Raw genomic sequence first — 22,019 nt, forward strand, 5'->3', positions numbered from 1 at the left:
TCCTTCAGCGTTCCTGGAGATGTGTATCATGAATGGTCATTAAAATTCATTTAACTGCGCATGACCAACTCCCCAGAGAGGTACATGCAAATACAGTCATTTTAGTCAGAACTGGAACAAACTAGGGGATTGGGGTCCACAATTGTTGTCTTGTTCTTAACAAAGTTGCCACTCCAAAAAGTACCCCAACAGTGATGTCATCGCATATCAATTTACATTTTAAACACATGATACATTCATTTGAACAACTAATTATTGCAGGAATGTTGGAGGAATATACAAACAAATGTTGAATTATGAAAATGATGAGGGAAAATCCTTCGACAAAACCTTGACCAGTGGCTTATAATCGTGTTTAAATTGAATAAAAAGGCAGGAATCGTATCAGAAGAGCCGCTCAGGTCATCGACATTGTGTCATTATGTCGCTAGGACATTGGTATAGTTGGAAGTAAGAACTGGTGGGGGGCACCTTAGGGTCATTAGGAACAGTGCCCACTGAGTGAGAAGGCCCCACGGGCTTTAGATTATGCTCAAGAAAATACCATGTTTCATCTGACTGCCTGCAGACATCTATACTTAAACATGATGTAAACATTCAGAAATAAAAAAATCCAATTTGTCAGTCAACACATTGGAATTGTTCAATTGTATTTTTAAAATAATCAGAACTTGGTGTAAATAAACTAGGAATGACCTTTGTGCCTTTCCCATATAGTCTGATGTCTGTCTGTCATTGGACATTTTGTAGTAGAGTTTTTAAAGCCATATTATGGGATATCACTTGGTTACAATGCCTCCCAAAGTTTATTTCTATCAAACAAACAATATGTCCTTCTTTGTTAATTTGAGCAAAATCTTGGACACACTAAAATTCTAAGAAGAATATTGTGTCACCTCCTCCAGCTGAGATTTAACTCGATCCATGCTTAGTTGCGGTCCGTCGTGCACATTTGAACCCATATTTATTTATCACATGGAACATTCATTTTGGCTTGGAATGAGTTCCGCTTGGGTCTTGGACCAGATCACATGTCGGCCGTCCCATGAGCTGGGAAAGGGCTCACCACGTTGCCAGGAATACCGAATTCCTTGGAGGAAAATAATAGATTTGTAGCAGTGATATATCTTAGATGATAAGACAGCAGCATGTTTTCACTTAAGCTAAAAAAGAAAAAAAAAAAACAATCACTAAAGTCCGATAAACAGCCGGCATGCAAGTAGCAAGCTAGGAAAGATAATCACTCCTTTGTTGGTAAAAGAAACTTTGTAAATTATCACACTTTACAGAAATGAAGTTAACTACTAACCAAATATAAACATGACGAAACAATTTGCGTCAACATTAATGGATGTTAACCAAACTAACTAAGTCTTGTCACATAATAGGTTACAATCAAGAATTTATTTTCAATTTTTAGCAGGAAATCTGATTAAGAAAAACGAACCTATCCCCAAAGTAACTGTAATTCGTGTATTATTTGCCAAGATGAGGCTTATGACAACCATCTACTGACGATCTCAGGTCGTGACTGAATATGTGTGCATCCAAGCTAAGTGAAAGTCATTTAACAGCAATTTTCTGTCATAAATATATTCACTTAGCACAGGGCAATGAGACAAAATCAAATAAGGTGATGCATAATGACCATCATTACTGGTTTGATTATCACAACCTCACCGTAAAAGTGGATTACATCTTTGCAGTTAGATGTGAAAGTACTTCTCATTTGAATATGATGTAGGAGTTAATCATTTTTGTCTCATGTGACATCATCTTCCTATAATTACAGCTAAATTACCGGTTTTTGAACTTCAGTTAATAACAGTTTCTATGGATCTAATTGGAATTAGGATGGAGTTGTGCCGTTCTGCCATTGTATCTATCATTTATGATTCCAGAAAAAAAAATGGTTCAACTTTACGTTTTTGTTTTGTTTTGTTTTTTAAATAACTAGTAGCTAAAGTGCAAGTGAGGCAATAAAGGTTGTTATGTCGCTTCATGTGTTTATTTTGCAGCATCACTTTCTTTTAAGACTGACAGTTTGGCACGAAAACAACTATTAAAACTACTAAAACCACTATTGATGTTCATTAATTGCATGCTAATGACCTTTTGTATTGTATATGAACTTTAGGCTACATGGACCTTTCATTTGAAAATTCCAGAACATGTAATCTTCTTAATTTTTGGATGAACCGGTTATGTTTAAAATTGGTAGCTATGTAGCATGGGCCAATGTGAATCCTGAGAACTCTTTTTCAATTTTCTTTATCATGGCTGATAAATAATTTGCGGACTTATTGATGGTGTGAGGCATGAATTAGCCAGTAGATGGTAGTCCTCACCAGCACCTTCAGCCAGTAGTGTGCTGTAGCACACCTGTGTTTTGTCTTATGATATCTTAGACATTGAACTAGAAGTTGATGATTCTTTTGCAATCATAGTTTTCCAAAATACTACATAATGTCCAGTGATGCATTCACTGACAGCATATGCAACTCATCTCAAGATTGCATTTGCAAAAAAAGGCACAGCAAAAAGTCCAAATGACAATCTTGATAAACCTGTGAGTCAGGTCATTCAAATCTCAAGGCAGAGCTGTCCTGTCCACATCCACGAGAGTCAACTTAAGCTACAATCATTCAAAGTTAAGTAAGACACCAAAAATGTCCTCTTCTGTGATTTGATTGACAGCCCCCTTGTCTTGCCGGATGAGTCACCGCTGTCCCAGTGAGTTCATCTCGTCTTTCTAAAAACAATGAAGAGCATCTCAGAAAAATCCATTTACAGAGCATATCCGAATTCATATGGTGTGTTTTATCCAGCTCAGCGGTCAGGTTCTCTCCTGGAGCTTCATGTTTTGATTCATATATTAAATTTTCCTTGCAGGGTGGCTGATTTAATGTCATTCTGATGTCACCCAGAAATGCTATCTTTTGAAAAATGTACTCCACATAGCTTCACAATCATCTTGGTATTCATGCTGATGCTTTCCTTGCTTCGCCACATACACTCACTAGTCTCAACTGTCGAATTACATTTGACAACTCTCGTAAGATTGCGAGACATTAAGAATTAATAGCACACAATCTGCCTCACAGATTTGATGAGATGCCTAAATCACGCCAATCTGTTTATACGCAATAGATCCAAGGGCCAGTTTCTGATATTTGCAGTAATTGTCATATTTGTCAACCTCAGAAGTGAGCCGGGGCAGCGAGAGTGAGCGGATTCAATGATCCCATTGGACTGAGTTTTAAGACTGAGCAGCAGCGGTGGAGTGATAACAGTAACGATCCATATCCGGCTGCAAATGAGTAGCAGCTAATGGAGACAGCAAAGCATTAGCGCCATCGGTGAACATGCATCAAGTTGGCGATATCATCTTGTCAGCTCAAGATTTATAACCATAACTAACCATTACTAATCTGCTCATGAATATTCATTATTTCCTTAATTTACTCCTGTGCACAACAAGAAAATGTATCCTTCCTCGTGAGCCACATTTGTATTCTCTTCACTTAATAGTCAAGTGTTGAGGTTGTTCCATTTGATGCCATAGTAACCCATTTATATGTGACAGGTATGGCATATTGGAAGGTTAATTAAACAGTCAGCATATCAGGCAGGGCTTTATGGTACAAAGAAGTAATCAAAACAAATGTCTCAACATGAGCAAGCCAAATGTCACATGTCATGAGTAACACAGGAGTTCACAATTGACATGACTGGCTGGTCCAAATGTAATCAAATGTGTGATTGATGCTTGGTAATCAACAGCAATTAAAAGGTTATATGTCAGTTGGAATTTCAAATTTGGTTCATCTGTTTGGTGCTACTCTACTCTTTTCCCATCTTTTCGATTATTATTTAGGGTGTTCGCAAATGATTTATTTATTATTAATGTTATTGTCAAGTACTAGTGTATTCCTCCAATGTGTTTTCTATGATTGTTACATGTAAATTCAGACATTACGTTAATCCAAAAACACAACTTCTAACTACTTCATTTTAAAATAAAAACAGGTCACCAGGTAGGTTATTTCTTCATTAACATATTCAGAGAGCTCTCTCAGCCTTCCCTTTCATATCAGTTACCATTATTCTCTCCTAATTTCTCCGCCGGCATTATGAGCCTAATTATAGCTGTCATTTAAGACAGGCATTTAACATAATTGATACCTATGTCATTAGCATAAAGGCTAATATGTTTGATTATGCATGAAGGTGGGGAGGTAATGGGTTGTGTGTCAGGTTAAAAATAGTCAATGCAGAAATGATTCAAGATGCTAAACAACAATCCCTTGTGAAACAAGCCAACTCACCGGCAAGGTAACATTCTAAAAAAATGTTGGTTTGTATAAGTCTATGTTTTGTGGTGCAATTAAATCAATTTTTGTATATGTAAACTGGGCTCATTCATGGACTGGTACTGCATTCCTATTTCTGATGTAGTAGTCTTTTTACACCAGAGGATGGCAGACGTTCTTTTCTACTTTGCAAAGATTTTCAAGATTGCCTGAATTATCACCAATATTCGTGCCAGTGCCATACAAAAAAAATATGTAATTTCAAAAGGCATCTATAATGTTTTTTTAAGAATTATTTATTTCCTTCAAGTGTGAAAATTGTTTTTTCAACACCTGACTACCATGAATACTGTAGAATTATTGAATGTAAGTGACATTATACGATGATATTTTAAAATATATTTAAAAAAATGTTTTACTGTTAAGTTTAAAAGGTAATTTTCATGGTTACATCTTGCAGTAGTTCCATATTGCCGTTAGATGGCAGAAAAAGATCAAACACTATGTTTCAAAGAAAATGTCCATCATCCTTATGTTCTTCTTTTCAAAATTTCTCAGCTAAAACTTTGTAGGACAATTCAGAACCCGCAATAAACAACATTGTTGTTAGTTTGTTATGTTTTCAAGGAAAGCGTAAAAAAGGAAAAGAAAACAAATTTAAAAAAAAAGTATTTATTTGACTAATCCAGAGAAAAAAGCCATTTCTGATGCTTTGTTTTTCTCAGTTAGGTGTAACAATGCACACCCAAAGGATAGGTGTCTTACTCCAAAATGAATAATTAGTTTGAAAGGTTCAAAGGGGAGAGACATTGAATTCAAATGTAATATTTGACTTCCTGGATATGCACATTTTTTGTAAACAAGAAGAGGTCAATTTGACTTCCAAAACAGTGCTGAAAGTAAAGGACCCCTATCGAACCAATTAATGGAGACACACGAGCACAGAGCCAATCAGAAAGTGTCTACTTGTAGTCACGATGTAAAAGATGAGGCTCAAACCGGATTTCTTTCGAGCACAGATGAAGTGCGTGCGTCCATATGGTAGACCTCTTGGCTCCCTTTGTATTGTGACTGATGGGCTTCCCAACTTTAAAGGCTTCCTTCTGCACTTTAAGTCCTCCACTGCCTTCTGTTCATCTGCTAGTTGACTGACAAGTCAGCTTCACGTTGATCTGGCAAAGTGTGCCTTTAGTTTGGTATACGTCGACCCCCGTGGCCCTGATGAACCCACACAGCCCATCCCCTCATGCAGACAGCACTTACAGCTCCAGACTTTGTATTTGGGGTGAAAGGGAGTGTCTCAAATGTCCAATGCCGCCGCAGCAGCTGCTGCTGGACCTCTTTTCTTTAGGACAAAGGAGGAGAGAGCTCCAGGGTCCCCATGCATCTTTGTTTGGGGCCCCTCCCCTCATTTTTCTGCTTTTTGCATCCATTGAAGAGGCTGCAGAAGTGTTGGCTGTAGCTTTTGTTTGAGTTTTGTTTTGGCGAGTGGAGCTCGGGGTGGGGGGTTGCAAAACAAGCACATTTAGCCAGCTGATCTTTTTCCGCACTGCACGCAAACACAGAAACATGACACAAACTCGGTGTGAGTGGGATTAGGGATGAATGCGTAATGCAAATATGAAGGTCTAAATTATTTTACACCAAAACGGAAGAAACCTAAGAAACATTTATTCATTAACATTACATCTTGCAGAGGCCTGTTAGTGTATTTGAGGCAAAGTACACTAGAATTTCCTTAAAGGAAAATAACCAGGGCAGCATACATTCATTCATTCATTCATCTTCCAAAGTGTGCTAGAATTGATACACATTAGAAGCATGGGAATTACCTCTTGTTATTGGAAATGTAGGAAAAGATATGTCTGGAGTTTATATATGAATACATTTGCTCACAGATATGATAAGAGAATATGAAGTAGTACAAACTTCCCATTGAATGCATTTTCAAAAAGGCAGCACCTGGCCTATCACAACTTAACCTAAGCTACAAGACTAAAGTGATATTTTACTGATTATTTAATTGCAATGTTAAAATTGTCATGTTTTTTGTTGATGTCTACTAAAATTCCAACAAAAATATCAACAAAGTCCACTCGTGATTAATGACTTGCTGTTTTTAGTATCCAATTTCCTTCCATCACCAGGACTGCAAGGGCCCCAACCCTCCAGCAATAACTGGAGGGGCTTCCAATCTTTTAGCAACAGCTGTGTAAGTGTGTTTTCATGCTAATGATGCTGCATATTATTAGCATTGGTACTAGACAGCCTCTCCTATGATGCCATTATTGCAAATCTTACTCAAATGTATCCACCGATATATAAACTGTCCATATATTTATCCGGTAGAATGTTTACTGCAACTAAAATACTAAAATTCAAACATCAACTGACTTTGGCGGCATGTGTCCACTGGCAGCCGTTGGAATTTGGACATTAAATGTACTTTCTTTAATCTTCAATTTAGTAATTAATTTATGAATGAGATGTCTTAGTTGTTCTTAAAAGCAAACACCATCGTGCCATCTGCTGTGGCGCTCTGCCGATTTTGGGGGAAGGGGGGCTCATACATTGAACAGACACTTGATAGGGAGCGTATGTTTGCAGCAACAGACTTTTTTTATGGCTCAGGTTGAAAATGAGGGCAGACAAGGTTTCCTAGGGAAGATGGTCAGTTACAATGTACGTACCAATACTACTACTTTTTAGAAAGGACAGTTTCGTTTCTCTGAGAATCTGCTCTGTTCTGATTTGAAGCGCCATGAGTTCATTTCAAATGCACTCCAACTTCCATGAATTGCACTGACTTTCATCATCACCACCCTTCACCTACTCTTTCTTCTGGTCGTTAAAGTGAAAAGCAGATGGAGCGAGTGCTGGGTGTGTTGCCGAGGAGATTTAAAGTGCTGATTGCGTTTCAGCTGGTCCTGCTTTGTGTGTGACAGTGGGGCGTGGAGGCGACAGCAGCTGTTGACTCTGCAATGGTGACACAATACTTACGGGTCAGTTTGGCTTAAGAGTCTGAATTCAAAGTCACTGAATGAAGACAGATAAAATTGTTGGAATCACGAACTTGGACGCGTGTCAGGTCCAAAATGTCTCATTCATCACGTTGCACCGCTTGGTTGGGTGGTATTTAATATATGTTGGGATTACATATCTGATTTTGAAAAAGTCTTTCAATTTCACAATAGTTTCTGTATACGGATAACTTTTTTGAATAGCTTTGCATGAAAAATTAATTCTGGTTGTATAATGTTAGATGCTGTTGCTTTTCATGCAGATATTGTGATGTTGATTTCCAACCTGCCAGGCTTAAGCAAAAATCAAAATGGCTGAGATTTGGCATAAAAAATATATCAAACATTGCCCTGGCAATTCCTGATGCAGAAAAAAACTAAATCATCACAAATTCCTCTCTGTAAACATTGCAAAGGTAAAGTTTATGACAAGTTCAATCGTTTTTTTCCTTGAGAAAGTTATGATGGATATATGAAAGATCTGCCTGACATAGCTTACAGAAGACCTCAAATATTTTCTTGCTGATGGGTGGGATGTGCAAATTGAGCTTTTTACTACACCTATAAATTTGTTATATCGTTTCAAACAACCCACACTTTTCATGTTCAGCTATCCCAAAAATACTAATAATTTGGGAGTACTTCATAACAGCGTGAAGACCTGATGGTATGTTTTCAAAGACATGTCCAAAAAGGGGAAGACAAATGGTCAAATATTTTTAGACGGTGCAATAAACAATAAAGGAAGAAAAAGGAAGATGGTGTATTCAAATATTTTATTTTTTTCTTCAAAACATGGTTCCACATGCAAAATGATTTGACATGGTAGACATCTTTTGGTTGTGACATATATAGTGTGTTTGTTTTCTTTTAAAATATGTTTAAAAAGTTTTCTTGGACCATTTGAGTCATTATAAACTACATGATGCAAGTTAAGTTACTGATGTTAAGAATTTCTCCCTCATTTAAGAATGTTTCACCCATGCTCTAAATTGAAACCTTTAGTGAACAGAAATCTTCTTTTTATAGTTTTTTTTCAGTATTTAGCTTATATTTTGTCATATTTTTGGATTTCCAAAGTGAAACCTTTAGAAAATTAAGACAATTCTGGAAAGTGGGAAACATTTTGGCCGACGGCAACTGTTGTTGTGTTGCTCGGCCAATTAAGAGGCCATCGTTAAAAAGTCTCTTTTTAAGAAGTCCTCTTCCTCAGCACCGCTTCTTCTCCTTCTGCGCGTGCTTCAATATAACGATGTGCGCTGCTCGGGAACGTAACACACGCACGTCGCTTCTCCTTTCTCTCCAAACCTCATCCGCACAAAGAATGAGGGTCTATGTATCGCTCTTGAGGCATACCTGACTCCCATTCACATAAAGAATGAGAGTCATCTTGGCATGGACGGGACAAGAGACGACGATTCCACGGGGGCCTCGAGGGCCGGCGCCGTGCTGCCTGGATTGGGAATCCTCCTCAGGAGTATCCAGGGATGAGCAGAAACAGCTTCATCCTCTCCATCGGGATGAGCGTTAGATGAGAAGCTTCACAAAGAGCAGCCCAATTTTGCATCAGCGTCCGAGGAGGCTGATCTCGGGGACCCAGTCGTTCATACGACGGCTCTCTTCACAGAACAGGTGCAGTTTCTCCAAAGAGGGGTCCTCCCAAGCGCCTTCGGCTGGGCTCTGTTCATTGGAAAGAGAGGGTGGAATTTAGCCACGTGCTCAGTACTCCCCTTTCACGCAGAGTAAAGTGAGCATTTCGTATGAACGTACCGTGATGAGGACACAGTGAGCGTCCTCGAGCTGTTTCGACTCGTCAGTGACGATCTCAGCCAGACGGTGCTTGTCGCTGACTCTCACGATGCTGATGTCGTTGTCGAAACAGAAGGACTGGATGAGGGTGAAGTGGATCTGCAGAGCGATGTCGCCCTCGAAATCCTCATCCACAGCCAGCATGCAGAAGGACACACTGTCTGGATCACTGTGAAAGAAAAGAAAAACAAAATATGGTTAGCTGCGGCAACTTTTTAGGTGTGATGATAAAAAATTCAACATATCACAATGTGCTATGTTATACTGAAGTGTATTCCAACTTACTCAGTCATTATTTTGGCACTCTCATAGACTCCAACAGTGAGTCGATTCTCGCTCTGAGCGGCGAGCAGAGCTTCCTTGAGGGATTTTCCAAGAGACTGCATGGTGAGGTTGTATGAGTTTGCAGCTAGATCATTTGATAGTGAGCTATATGGGCTTCCTTTAAACTCAAGCCCACCTTTTATACTAATGTCTTGGCACACGCTCACTCTCTGATTGGCTATTTCACGCACAATGGTGACAACAGGCCTGCTGTCCTCAGCCAACCCTTGGGGACGCGTGCCTTTAGAAGTCTTCTAAAGTCAGCGAAGCAGCCTTTGAATGAAAGGATCAATTGGAAGGAATTTCTGACCTTTTGATGATTTTGGAATAATGAAACCACACATGCAGAACACACCGGTCAAAGTTCGGACAAAAGCCAACATGTCCAGCTTGTGGATGTTTGAATTTGTTTGTGGACACTTTAGAAACCCTTTTCTTATGTTATTACTGCGCTAAAATCTAAGAGAAATAATGAAATTGAAATAATGCTGACTGTCCTGTAGAAATTCATGGAATAAAAGAATTAGAAACTCGATGATGAAGGCATAAGTTGAGAGTAGGTCATATTTACCCATTTGGCCCTAATGATTAACTGCAAAAAAATTCCTTCATCACAAAATTAGACTATTAATCTATCGATTTTGACATACTATTCCATATATTTGCACATTGCCAATGACCATGTTTCAATTGTATTGATGCCAATACACCCAATCCATTTTGGCTGGGGGTAGTGGGCATTAACTGTGTTAGAATTAATAGTTTAATCACAAGAATTAGGTTGATTGCAAAAGCAGTTAACAGATTATACTATAACATTTGTGAATTAATCACACATAACCCCCAGTGCCACTTACAGCTCTGAATAGATTTCATCAATTAATCACATTAATTTTTTTCAATTTGATCACCGATTAAGCTTTGAAAACCGTTAATTAATTGTCAAACTCAACACATCAAACGTTTTAAGTCACATCACCATTCAGTAAGATGAGAAAGTTTATCAAAAGTTTTAACCACGGACATTTCACAATGTGTGTCAACATTCATAAACCAATAAGAATAATGTCACAGTATTTTTTAATGTAAAGAATTAATGATTTACAGTGTGGTGATCCCTTAAAACAATTGCACCATTGATGCTTTGCACGTAAACCATGTCGAGTGAGAGTTTTACAACTTCTAATGACATGCTTGCATTTGTAAGTTAAATGCAGTGGCACGCGCCACTAGTTTTGCATAAGTATAAAAAAAGCAACCTCACACTAGGCGCGTGGCATCTGGAGATACTTTCGAGCCTTATCTCTCCGTCTGCATCCATCACTATGGCGACCGAGGGGCGCCATCTGTCCCCCTTGGGAAGGTGAGGGGAGGGTGCACAAAGGCCAGCACCTGCTGCGCGTGTGGGCTGCCCACGAAGAGGATCTTTTACATTCATTTATAATTAGATCATTCAGAAATGATCAGACAAAACACAAAATATAGATCATATGAGATAATATGCTAGAATTATACTGTTCAGAAAATTGACATGAGATTAAAAACAACATTTTTATTGAACAACTACAAATTAGAGTTAAGATATGCTTGATATTGAAGGTTTTTATAGTGTTATGTTAATTTAGATGTAAAGTCTGATCCTAAACGTGGGTATATAAGGTGACAAGCCCAGACCTTCCTTTTTTTTAAATATATACTATATATAGCCGATTCATACTTCTGATCTCCAATTGGGTGGGGGTTGCCGTGTGGCAGGGGGTCACCAGAGCTCTATTGACGCTCATCCTCGAACCAACACCTGTCGCTCGACTGCCGGCCTGCCTTGGGGGCTTCTTACGAGACAGATGTGTTGCAGCCACAAAGGATCGTATCGATTTGCACGCGCCAGCCTCGAGGCTATTCCTTAACGTGTTAATCATGAAATAGCTCCAGTTCCAATCTACACGACCGGCGCACACAAATGCGGCATCAAAACAGCAAAAAATGCAAGTTTGCAAGTAAACACCGCTCTGTTGCTGCAATAATGTCTCGATAGGTGACTGTTGTCGCTCAAAACACAATTTAAACATTCTTTGCGCGTGTTTGCAAGCAGGATTTTATCAGCGTTTGCGCCCATCAGATAACTCCTTTTCCATTTGGCAAGTTTGGCTGAGCTTTTTTGCCATTCAAATTGAATCGAAACTCAGACACGCAAAGTTGCGGACAAAAGATGGGTGCGCAGATCTCTAGGGTGAGGGTTGACCTGGGTCTAGGGGTGTGTGTGGGGGGCTCATTGCGACACTTCTCCATCTGCCGTTTTGCCTTCAGTTGAACAATAGCGTAAATCAATCAGGCTAAACCTGATTCCTCCACCCCCTTTTTCACCAAAGCATGACTCTCTATTTAGCGCGTGTAAATTTAAATAAGGTAAAAGTAGAAATGCAAGAAAGTCATGCAAAACAACTCACTCGAATTTGATGCATGATATTGATATCTCCCAGTTAACCCACATGCATTAAAAGTTATCAAACAAAAGCATGTCCTCGGTGTGCCCCAGTAATTAAATAAAACTAGGATTGGACAGCTGATGATCACGTGATTTGCGTGACCCTTGCAGCAGCACGCACGCACAACGTTCTGGCACGCGCTGCTTATTTGCATTTGTATGGACGCTATGATAATAGAGGGCTTTTCTGCACAATAGGATTTTTTTTCTTTTTTTTACCCTTAGTCCACAGATGGCATCGTCCACCTGCCCTTTCTCGGCATGGGCTGCTACATAGGGGGGAGTTTGCACACTTTCTCCATGGATGCTGTTATTGGCATATAAAATAATGAGTATTTAAAATAAAAAAAAACTCTCTAAAAGTTCATTTGTGCATTTTGCGTGGAATTGTAGCTGCAACAACATTCTTCAGTATTTAAATGCATCATTTTTAAAGTAGTGGGTGTATACTAATCTTACCCCAGGACCTCACACCACCCAAGTCACGTGATCACTCTTTTGAAAGTCGCACAAAAGAAGCACTGCACTTTTTGTGTGCGCGTAAATTAGGCTATTTTTAGACCCGAGCCAGGCGGCTTCGTCCCAAAGGGGGGCGTGCGCGGCTCGATGACCTCCATCAATCTGCCACGAGCCAGAAGTGTGACAATAGTATTATCATACCAATGCATGGTGCGGCAGCAGCCAATCAGGGAGCAGCTCTTTCACAACCCTGCACGAGCTGTTCTGTATAAAAGAGAGGGGCCTGTCCTCAGAGAGCAACCTGCTTTTTCTCCAGACTGACTCTACACAGCCTTTCTGAGCCTTTGAGAAAACTCATCTTCAGCATGACTCTTGAAGAGATTCTAACCCAGAAATCCGCCGAGCGTGCTCACTGCACCGGCAAAGCCCTGGAAGAGGTGTTGGTCACCGCTATGGACAACGACTCCCTCACCGTGGGCGTTTACGAGTGCGCAAAAGTGATGAATCTGTAAGTATTACTCTCAAGATCATGCAATTTGTCATTTTAGGTTGTTATTTTCACTCCCTGGGTATAAGTGAAGATGATATCTGACTGTCTTTTTGTTGTTGTTGCTTTTAGAGATCCAGACAGCGTGTCCTTTTGCGTGCTGGCCGTGGATGAGGATTTTGAGGGTGACATCGCACTGCAGATCCACTTCACCCTCATCCAATCCTTCTGCTTTGACAACGACATTAGCATTGTGAGAGTGAGCGACAAGCAGCGTCTGGCTGAGATCGTCACTGACGAGTCAAAGCAGCTCGAAGACGCTCACTGTGTCCTCATCACGGTACGTTCATACGAAATGCTCACTTTGCTTCCCGTGAAAGGGGGGTACTGAACTCGTGGCCTAATTCCACCCTCTCTTTCCATTGAACAGAGCCCAACCGAAGGCGCATGGGAGGACCCCTCTTTGGAGAAACTGCACCTGTTCTGTGAAGAGAGCCGTCGTATGAACGACTGGGTCCCCGAGATCAGCCTCCCTGGACGCTGAAGCAAAATTAAGCTCCTTTTTGTGAAGCTTCTCATCTAACGCTCATCCCGATGGAGAGGATGAAGCTGTCTCTGCTCATCCCTGGATACTCCTGAGGAGGATTCCCAATCCAGGAAGCACGGCGCCGGCCCTCGGGGCCCCCGTGGCATCGTCGTCTCTTGTCCCGTCCATGCCAAGATGACTCTCATTCTTTATGTGAATGGGGGTCAGGTATGCCTCAAGAGCGACACATCGACCCTCATTCTTTGTGCGGATGAGGTTTGGAGAGGAAGGAATAGCGACGTGCGCGAGTTATGATCCCGAGCAGCGCACGTCGCTATATTGAAGCATGCGCAGAAGGAGAAGAAGCGGTGCTGAGGAAGAGGACTTCTTAAAAAGAGACTTTTTAACGAAGGCCTCTTAATTGGCCGAGCAACACAACAACAGTTGCCGTCGGCCAAAATGTTTCCCACTTTCCAGAATTGTCTTAATTCTCTAAAGGTTTCACTTTAGAAGTTTGAAAATGACAACAAATTAAGCTAAACATATATATTAAAAAAAGAAAAGAAAACAATGCCTGTTCAGTAAAGGTTTTACTTTAGAGTACGGCTGGATTAAATTAAATTTATAAGTATTTTAAAACATTGTACTGAAGAATATTTAATATTGAAAAAGAAATGTAAAAAAAAAATCATTTTTGAAAATTTCAAAGTGGAAAGTCTTAATAAAAAAAGTCATCATAGATCATTATTTTGTCTCCGTGTTTTCACTTTCTCGAGAGGATTTAGTATCTGTTTGTACATAGTTGCAACATAGCTTATAAAAGGAAGGGTGTGTGGAGTTTGCCCTGACAAAAGTTTCAAAACTGCAAATCTGCTTGAAATGGGGATTCTCGTTGTCATCTGCTCACTGTTGTCCCCCCCTGTAGCACAAGACAGAAAAAAACACCCCCTCGTCTCATCTGCATGTGTAAAGCCAAAAACACAATAGCACAGCTCTGGGCCTGTCAGCTCCGGCGGCCCAGACAAGGGCCCCATTGTCTGCCCTGCAGATGTCTCTGCAGCCACGCCACGCCATCTGCTGTTCCTACAGAAGGGGGTCGAACTGCAGGACAGGGCAAATCTGACAGGGGGAGTTGAGTTTTTGGTGCACTCGTTCCCCTACTGAAAAAAAGGGACATATTGGGTTTGGGTCTGGCCGGTTTGGGCCAGTAGTGAAAGAGAGGGGTCCCGTTCGCGCAGCATCTGGTGTATTGCCAGCTGTCGAGACTATTGTTGACTCACAGGAACATAGTGAAACTTTGATGAATAGGGCCTAATAAGACCCAAACTCCACTCGGATGAAACTGAATTTGTTATCATTGATAAATTCATTTTAACGTTTATTAGGAACAAAAACGTTATAATCCCTGACACTTGAAAGAAGTGATCCATACAAACACCAATTATTTGCATTTTAACATGCAAAACAACTATTTCAACAAGTAAACACAAACATGATTCAATTTCCAAATATGCATCACATTTCCATCTTCTTAAGTCAGGCACTTGCTAGTTCATAATTGCAGTTTCAATGCATGGAACTATTGCACATATATTAAATATCACAAATGATACCATTTGTATACTTGTCTCATATATATATAAAAAAACAGAAAAAGATGGCTACGGGTTGAGCTGTGACAAAAACATATCAGAAAACTAATGTAAATACATAACTTCTCGACCACAAAGTTATTCAAGCCGACCTGTATATTAAGAAAGCACACAAAGTTTGGAGGTGTGCCTGAGGCCCCTGTATGCCCGAAGTCCCTCCCGTTTGGGGTCCCTCACCATGCCCCGGACCACCGGCAGGCTGTCACAGCCCCTCCTGTTTTGCGCCCGGTGCAGCAGGATTCGATAAACGCCGGTTACTGTGCTGCGACTGTCATTCAGCTGATTGTTCCGAAGGTGTGCCGAGGTAAAGCCGAGCTTCTCCAGCGAGCACCTGACCTCCTCCGTCTCCTCCTCTTCGACAAGGTCTCTACTTTCCGAATCCAAGAGGCTTTGCAGCGGGCTGGCTGGTTCCAGAGGCGCCAACGGCCAAGGGAACTCCACCGATAAGAGCCAATCGCAACCTAGCATCTGGTCAACCGCGCAACGCTCCATGGGATCTGTCTTCAGGATGCCCTTGATGAGCCTCTGACAGGGGCCAGGGACCCAGGGTGGGATACTGTAAGTGCCTTGGATGACAGAACGCCTCAACTTTCCCATGGTATCAGCACGGAATGGCATGGTGCCGGTCACCATGAAGAAAAGGAGGACCCCCATGGCCCACACGTCCACCAGAGGGCCCAGGTAGTACTCGTCCTTGAAGAGCTCCGGAGCAGCGTATGGAGGAGAGCCACAGAAAGTGTCGAGAGCATCATTGCGGTTGGAAATCTCCTTGCTGAATCCAAAATCGGCAACCTTAAGGCAGCCACTCGAAGTGAACAGAACGTTCTCGGCCTTCAAGTCCCGGTGGATGATGTTATTATTATGCTGCAAGGTAAATTAAGAAAGCTGCTTTTATATGTGATAAATGAACAGTTTTATGGATGTTTGAAAATATGCACAATCATGCAACTCAGATAAATATATCATCTAGTCAAAAAAAAGAGTATTGACAAAAAGTTTAGGCTATCCATTTTCAGGGTAAAATTTCCAGATTAATTTGAAAACAACAACAACAGCAGACTATAACTGAATCTGACTTTTGATTCTTATTTTAGGTTCATTCTGAACCCTAATAGTATATTATAACTCTACTTTTGTGTATTGTTGTTACTCACTGCATTGACTCACCATATATTTAATGGCAGAGAGGATCTGTGAGAATGTGATCTTGCAGGTGTTGTCATCAAGTTTTCCCTCATTGCAGATCTTGTTGTGAAGGTCTCCTCCCCCAGCGTACTCCAGCACCAGGTAGAGTCGACTGGGCGTCTCGACGACTTCATAAAGACGGATCACGTTAGGGTGCTGCAGGGAGTTCATGTTGCTGACTTCCCTGGAGAGAAGCCGTTGGGCCTGAGGGTCAAATCTTGTCTTGTCCAGGATCTTAAGAGCAACTTTGTCTAGAAGGACAAATGAAACAATTTCAAAGATTTTAGGCATGTTCAGATGAGATAAATCAGGGGAAAAATGGCAATTTATAAAATGTGCATGATTGACAGGTTTACCTTTTGTCAGAGCATGAAACGCCATTTTGACTCTGGAGAAGGTCCCGTGTCCAATCTCTCCTCTAACCTTGTAGAAGCCCACCCTGCGGCCAATGACAAGTTCCTTGATGATTCTGTCATCCTTGTGCATGTCCGATGTGAGTTTCTGCAGTGGGGTAATGCATGGGGGGCCAACTGCTTCATCACTATCTTGTTCAGCATCTGAACTGTCTGTTAGGCTGTAAAGGCTGTGGTGGAGTTTTGGGCTTGCTATGGTGATCTGTCCTGCTGGCATTTGGGATGAGGTTTTCATCTGCATGCATCGGGGACAAGTAGAGGCATTACAACATTTGAAAGTTAACAATTACATTTGAATTCAACTAACTGCGCACCTAGAGTGCCCAAATACTGTTTTGAAATTTTTAGACAAGACGATTAAGCATTTAACAGTAGATACTGTTCAGATGTTTTGGAGATTGCGGATTTCTGTTAAAAGCGTTGAGGCCAGAAGGTCATGATTTTGGGGGGAGCGGTTAACGACACTAATAGAGCTGTCGTTCATTCAGAATCAAGACGCGCACAAAAATAATAAAACGTAGACATATTTACAGTATGTTTTCCTTCAGGATCATAACTAATCATTATTAGCTCACACTTTGAAACAGAGCAGAAAGGAAATATTTTTGCTTCTGCCACTGCAACAAAGTTCATTTTAACCATGAAGCAATTGTAAAGATAACAGCTGGTATCATTTAGTCCAAAAAAGCTTCTTTGTGGAAAAATTGTCAATATTTATAGGCATCAAAAATCCAGATTTATGCATGCATTGGGGAGGTACGGGCATACCAAAACCTAATAGTGCTGCTGCATGTTATTCTTTTACTAAACAGCGTATGGCAGTCACCATGCTGTAAAGCAAAGTATTCTAAAACTATAACACCATACAGTCAGATGTATTAAGAAAATGTCTGTTCTTACCAAGTTTCCAAATTCCTGAATGGCATGAAAACACAGCTGTAGTGTCTATTTTAAAGGATGAAAACTATCTCCATTCCAAGGAATCGTAACCCATTAGAGCCCTCCGAAGCACCACAATACACAGATGAGGAGGAAAGTTTCTCAGGCCACACCTCTCAGCCATTGCCTCACTGAGTGACCTATGTTAATGTCATGAACTATAATCCTCTTCTAGTTGAAGTATATTCCGACACTTTTAAAAGGTAGCTATCACCTGAAGAAAAAAATTGAAGCCCTAAATTTATCACTAGAAATGGGACCACATCAGTCATGTTAAATATGAACGCAAACAGTTAGTATGTGGCTTTGTTGAAAGTGGTGACAACAGATCAGCTCGCTTTTGTGGGAGAAAATGTTACGCAACAGTATTACACAATGTTCTTGGTGAGATTAGCGCTGGGCTCCCTCTCGAACCCCGTCTGAGTAGCGCAGATAAAGAGATTACAAAGCATCATGTCAAAGCTTCACAGAAAGGTGCGTCTTTGTTCAGGTGTTTTGTCAAGGTGAGCAGTTAAGAGGGAACAGACAGAGCAACACATTGAACTTTTATCACTTTACACGACATAAAAGAGTTATTTCTCAAAAAACATATCTGATTTGATGTTTGAATGCAAAGTGACACAGATAGAAAATTTATTATTCCAGGGTGGACCATCAACTCGCTATACTTCCCATTTACCAACAATGGGGAAAACCACTTTACGAAATAAAAGGAAAGAAAATCACCACCACAATTTTCTTTAAGGTAACGTCAATGCTTCAATCAAGAACTTCAGTGCAACCAACAGGACATCAACATTTCTAATGGAATCTTGACTAGTGCTTGGTCTCGTGTTTTTCTACTTAGTGCCCCGCCTACCTGCTACCCACCGATTCAGGTGTCTGATTGGATTAAAGCCTTAGGCAGGAATACAGCCTTTATTTGTTTAACTGTGATCTCAGCACACTGGTCACCTGCCAGGATGGCGGTGAATCCGCACATCAATGAACGAGAGTGCATAGTGCAAGGAGAAACCTGTTAAGTGCTCAAACATAAGGAGCTTGGAATTTGTTTAACAGGCAGGAATTTTCAAGACTTGCGAACTGGCCCTAGAAGATACAATGTTGCAATTAGCCTTAAGTGAAATTTGGTCTTTTTCTCTTTAAACAGCTGGAGAGGCTGTCAGGACGGTGGCTGTCAGGACGGTGGTTGTCTTGGAGTTCTTCAATTCTCTGATTTAGAGACCAAATCTGCTTGTTCTTCTCGTCTTGAACGAAGTGCAGTTTCTGCAGGACAAACACGCACCTTTTATGGAATCAAGTCTCATAATGAACGCGAAAATACATTCTTCTACAAGTTTTAATTTATTTTTCTCTGCCATGATATCCATGCCTACACCTGCAATATTACCATATTAGTTGGCATGAAACAAAAGTGAACGATAGATAATACGTTAAACGTTAATTCATTGAATGCTAAATAAAAGCATGCTCACCCTTGTGTAGTAATCTTGCGCTGTATTAACTGATCCATGTTGTTTCTGCTGATGCTGGTTCATCTGCACAGTGTTCTGAGTTCTTGCCAACTGTTTTTGTTATAAAAGTGCAAGGAAATATAAACCAAACAAAGATTCTTAGGACACATTAATCAACAATCAAGAGCAACGAAGTGTTGTCATTCCCCCTAAGTTTCCTGTCATACAACAGAAACCTTGAATAATCACTTAACATACCTCAATTTTTAATTTCAAAAGCTCGCTTTGCTGTTTTCTTTCTTGGTCTTCCATCTTCTTGTTCATTTCTTCCAGCTCCAAATCCTTTTTCCCAAGCAACTTCTTAACTTCAGCTTCTTCGGCTTGTACTGCAGTAATATAAATCATACACAAATTGAATGTACAGTCCTTAGTTGGTGAGGACCGGACTCAAGTATGTGTCACAGCTTTATACGACAGATGAAGTTGAGGTTCTACATTTCTGCAAGAGAAATTTCTGAACACCTTTGTATTTGACAGTCATTTGTACACATTGTCATGGTTGACAAAATGTGAAAAAGTTAATTTAAATGTTCACTGCTCTTACTTCGAGCAAAACCCTCTTTGTGGGCCTTCTCCACCTGCTTTTTGCACTCCTGCATTAGAATCTCTATCTCCCTCTTGTGGCTCTCTTTGTGTGCTTCCATTTCACTGAGCAGTCGTTGGATCTCAGCCGCCCCATCCTAATGATACAAAATGAGATAAATCTCACAAATAGATAGTTTTACCTAAAACAAACTAAAAAATAGACAGACAGTGAGAAAAGGTAAACAAATATTCATATACCACTGAAAATGAATCGGTCAAAATGACCACAGCAACATCAGTGACTAATATACTACCCTTGGGGGAAACTGTCACCTGCAATTAAGTTAATTAAGTTATTACCTCTGCTGTTCTTTGACTTTGTTGCTTCAATGTTGCCATATCATTCCTCAGTGTATCATTCGCCCCTGGAACATGAAAAGCAAATTCAGTATTTGCTTTACAACTTGTGAGCCCATATTGTAGCCTCACTTTTGTTGTTGAAAAAGTACACATTTACAGTAATACACAATGAAGACAGCTCATTAAACATAAACCATGTGATACAGAAGGGAAAATGACATTTAATTGAATAGGTACAAGGAATTTGTAAAGAGCATTTCCTAATAAGACAAGCATAGACAAGCATTAAGCTTGTATTTACCTCTAAGGTTGCACTGTTTCTGTACAGCCAGATGCAGCTTGTTCACTGTGGCAAGTAAAGAATTTCGTTCTGAAAGAGGTGTAAAAAAGAAAAAATGAAGTATATTTGACAATTTCACAATTGTATTGCCAGTTTGTGGATCAAATAATGTGACTTGGCATATTGATTAATGAATTGTGATGTAGAATTTGTGGAATCTAATGGCTAGAAGTATAGCTTAATGTAGCCTGATGATGAAAATAAGTAGCTCTCAAAAACGTATTTATTGTTGTCACTGCACCCCCAAACCCATTGCTATGTTCAAACCTGTTGTGGCCAGTAGAGGGCGACATACTCATTAAAATACCCACAACCAAAACAACGAGTACTGTAATTATTAAAATTGTGTTTGTTTCTGATATTAAGCTTTATACCTGAATAGTATTACGTGTCAAATTGCCAACATAATGAATTCTTTTTTTTTTTTAAATACAATCAATAAGTAAAAAAAGTGTCTATCATAAATACCTTCAGTAACACTTTTCTCTTTGCTCTCGTGATATTTCACCTTTCTATTGGCGTCTTCTACCATCGCTTCGAGTTGGATGTTTCTGCTATTTAACTCTCCAATTTTCTGTATGTTTTAGTACAAATCACAACAAGACAAACAACGTCGGTCGATGTTTATACACATACTGAGCAAATGTTTTTGCTATCAACATATGTAATGACAATGTCAAAAATAACATACGTTTTCAAGTACGATGAACTCCTCGGTTAATTGGTCAAGATTAATGCCGTTTATCCGTGCCATCTGAATACTAGAAATTAATCAAATGTTAATATGACCTGGAAGTAAGGAAGCGAGTCCTAATAACAGCTAGCTAGCTAGCTAGCTAAAAACAACAACTACTACTTCCAGCAGACGGCTTGGTGATTGGTCCACATTAAAATAAATAAATGATATGAAAATATCGCTATTTTATTGCGGATGTAAACAACTTTATTTAAAATATTGCAAATAATTGCCCGTTGCAAAGCACTCAGAACAGGATCATAAAGCATCAACACTCATCTAGTTTGGATAAAATTGTCATCACTACGCAGTAGTGAAATTATTCAACAAACCACCTACAGGTGAGGCGCATAAATAAACGCGGGCACAACTGTAAAATTATGAACACAATATAGTATATAAAAGAAACCAAAAAACAATTTTCACGTTGACAGTATATATGTGGGTTAGGGTTAGGGTTGGGGTGAAGGCTAGGGTTAGGGTTAAGGCAAAGGCTAGGGTTAGGGTTAGGGTTAGGGTTAGGGTTAGGGTTAGGGTTAGGGTTAGGGTTAGGGTTAGGGTTAGGGTTAGGGTTAGGGTTAGGGTTAGGGTTAGGAATAGGGTTAGGGTTAGGGTTAGGGTTAGGGTTAGGGTTAGGGTTAGGGTTAGGGTTAGGGTTAGGGTTAGGGTTAGGGTTAAGGCGAAGGGTAGGGTTAGGGTTACGGCGAAGGCTACATTTAATGCATGGGCAACAAGTCATAATATATGTTTTAATGTTATTATCCATCTTCTCATTGGCAGGTATTGTTTCTCCTTTATCTAATAATTATGTTTATGTTATCTTTTTAAAATCAATCATTGCAATTTTTTAATCCAATTTTTTTCTTTTGTGTTTTTAGTTCAGAAAGCATTTTGTAAAATCTAAAAATAAATATACAAATATTTTCCGTTTT

At 40.0% G+C, this 22,019-nt stretch overlaps 4 protein-coding genes across 6 annotated transcripts; 1 reads left to right on the top strand and 3 right to left on the bottom strand.

Moving 5' to 3' along the window:
* Positions 1–8,197: 8,197 nt before the first annotated feature.
* Positions 8,198–12,004, bottom strand: LOC144090866 (growth arrest and DNA damage-inducible protein GADD45 gamma-like). Of its 2 annotated transcripts, XM_077622758.1 has the most exons (4): positions 11,914–12,004; positions 9,428–9,522; positions 9,104–9,311; positions 8,198–9,013 (listed from the first exon to the last, which is right to left on the bottom strand). In XM_077622758.1, the coding sequence occupies exons 1-4, from the start codon at positions 11,926–11,928 to the stop codon at positions 8,900–8,902; spliced, it is 432 nt and encodes a 143-aa protein (XP_077478884.1). In that variant the 5' UTR covers positions 11,929–12,004; the 3' UTR covers positions 8,198–8,899. The 2 variants fall into 2 exon arrangements, with proteins under 2 accessions (XP_077478884.1, XP_077478885.1); XM_077622759.1 differs by lacking the exon at positions 9,428–9,522 and having other exon boundaries at positions 11,914–11,991.
* A 550-nt stretch (positions 12,005–12,554) lies between these two features.
* LOC144090835 (growth arrest and DNA damage-inducible protein GADD45 gamma-like) lies at positions 12,555–14,133 on the top strand. Its single transcript, XM_077622695.1, has 3 exons — positions 12,555–12,918; positions 13,030–13,237; positions 13,328–14,133. The coding sequence occupies exons 1-3, from the start codon at positions 12,776–12,778 to the stop codon at positions 13,439–13,441; spliced, it is 465 nt and encodes a 154-aa protein (XP_077478821.1). The 5' UTR covers positions 12,555–12,775; the 3' UTR covers positions 13,442–14,133.
* A 651-nt stretch (positions 14,134–14,784) lies between these two features.
* On the bottom strand, positions 14,785–18,074 carry nim1kb (NIM1 serine/threonine protein kinase). 2 transcript variants are annotated; one of them, XM_077623404.1, is made up of 4 exons: positions 17,574–18,074; positions 16,617–16,908; positions 16,243–16,511; positions 14,785–15,939 (listed from the first exon to the last, which is right to left on the bottom strand). In XM_077623404.1, exons 2-4 carry the CDS (start codon positions 16,906–16,908, stop codon positions 15,175–15,177), a joined length of 1,326 nt encoding a protein of 441 aa, XP_077479530.1. In that variant the 5' UTR covers positions 17,574–18,074; the 3' UTR covers positions 14,785–15,174. The 2 variants fall into 2 exon arrangements, with proteins under 2 accessions (XP_077479530.1, XP_077479529.1); XM_077623403.1 differs by lacking the exon at positions 17,574–18,074 and having other exon boundaries at positions 16,617–16,914.
* Positions 18,075–18,511: 437 nt separating this feature from the next.
* Positions 18,512–21,202, bottom strand: ccdc152 (coiled-coil domain containing 152). The gene is made up of 8 exons (XM_077623405.1): positions 21,043–21,202; positions 20,820–20,925; positions 20,313–20,381; positions 20,012–20,076; positions 19,671–19,806; positions 19,325–19,452; positions 19,088–19,177; positions 18,512–18,878 (listed from the first exon to the last, which is right to left on the bottom strand). The coding sequence occupies exons 1-8, from the start codon at positions 21,103–21,105 to the stop codon at positions 18,729–18,731; spliced, it is 807 nt and encodes a 268-aa protein (XP_077479531.1). The 5' UTR covers positions 21,106–21,202; the 3' UTR covers positions 18,512–18,728.
* Between the last annotated feature and the right edge of the window lie 817 nt (positions 21,203–22,019).

This window comes from Stigmatopora argus, chromosome 16 (assembly GCF_051989625.1).
Source record: "Stigmatopora argus isolate UIUO_Sarg chromosome 16, RoL_Sarg_1.0, whole genome shotgun sequence".
Classification (NCBI taxonomy): domain Eukaryota; kingdom Metazoa; phylum Chordata; class Actinopteri; order Syngnathiformes; family Syngnathidae; genus Stigmatopora; species Stigmatopora argus.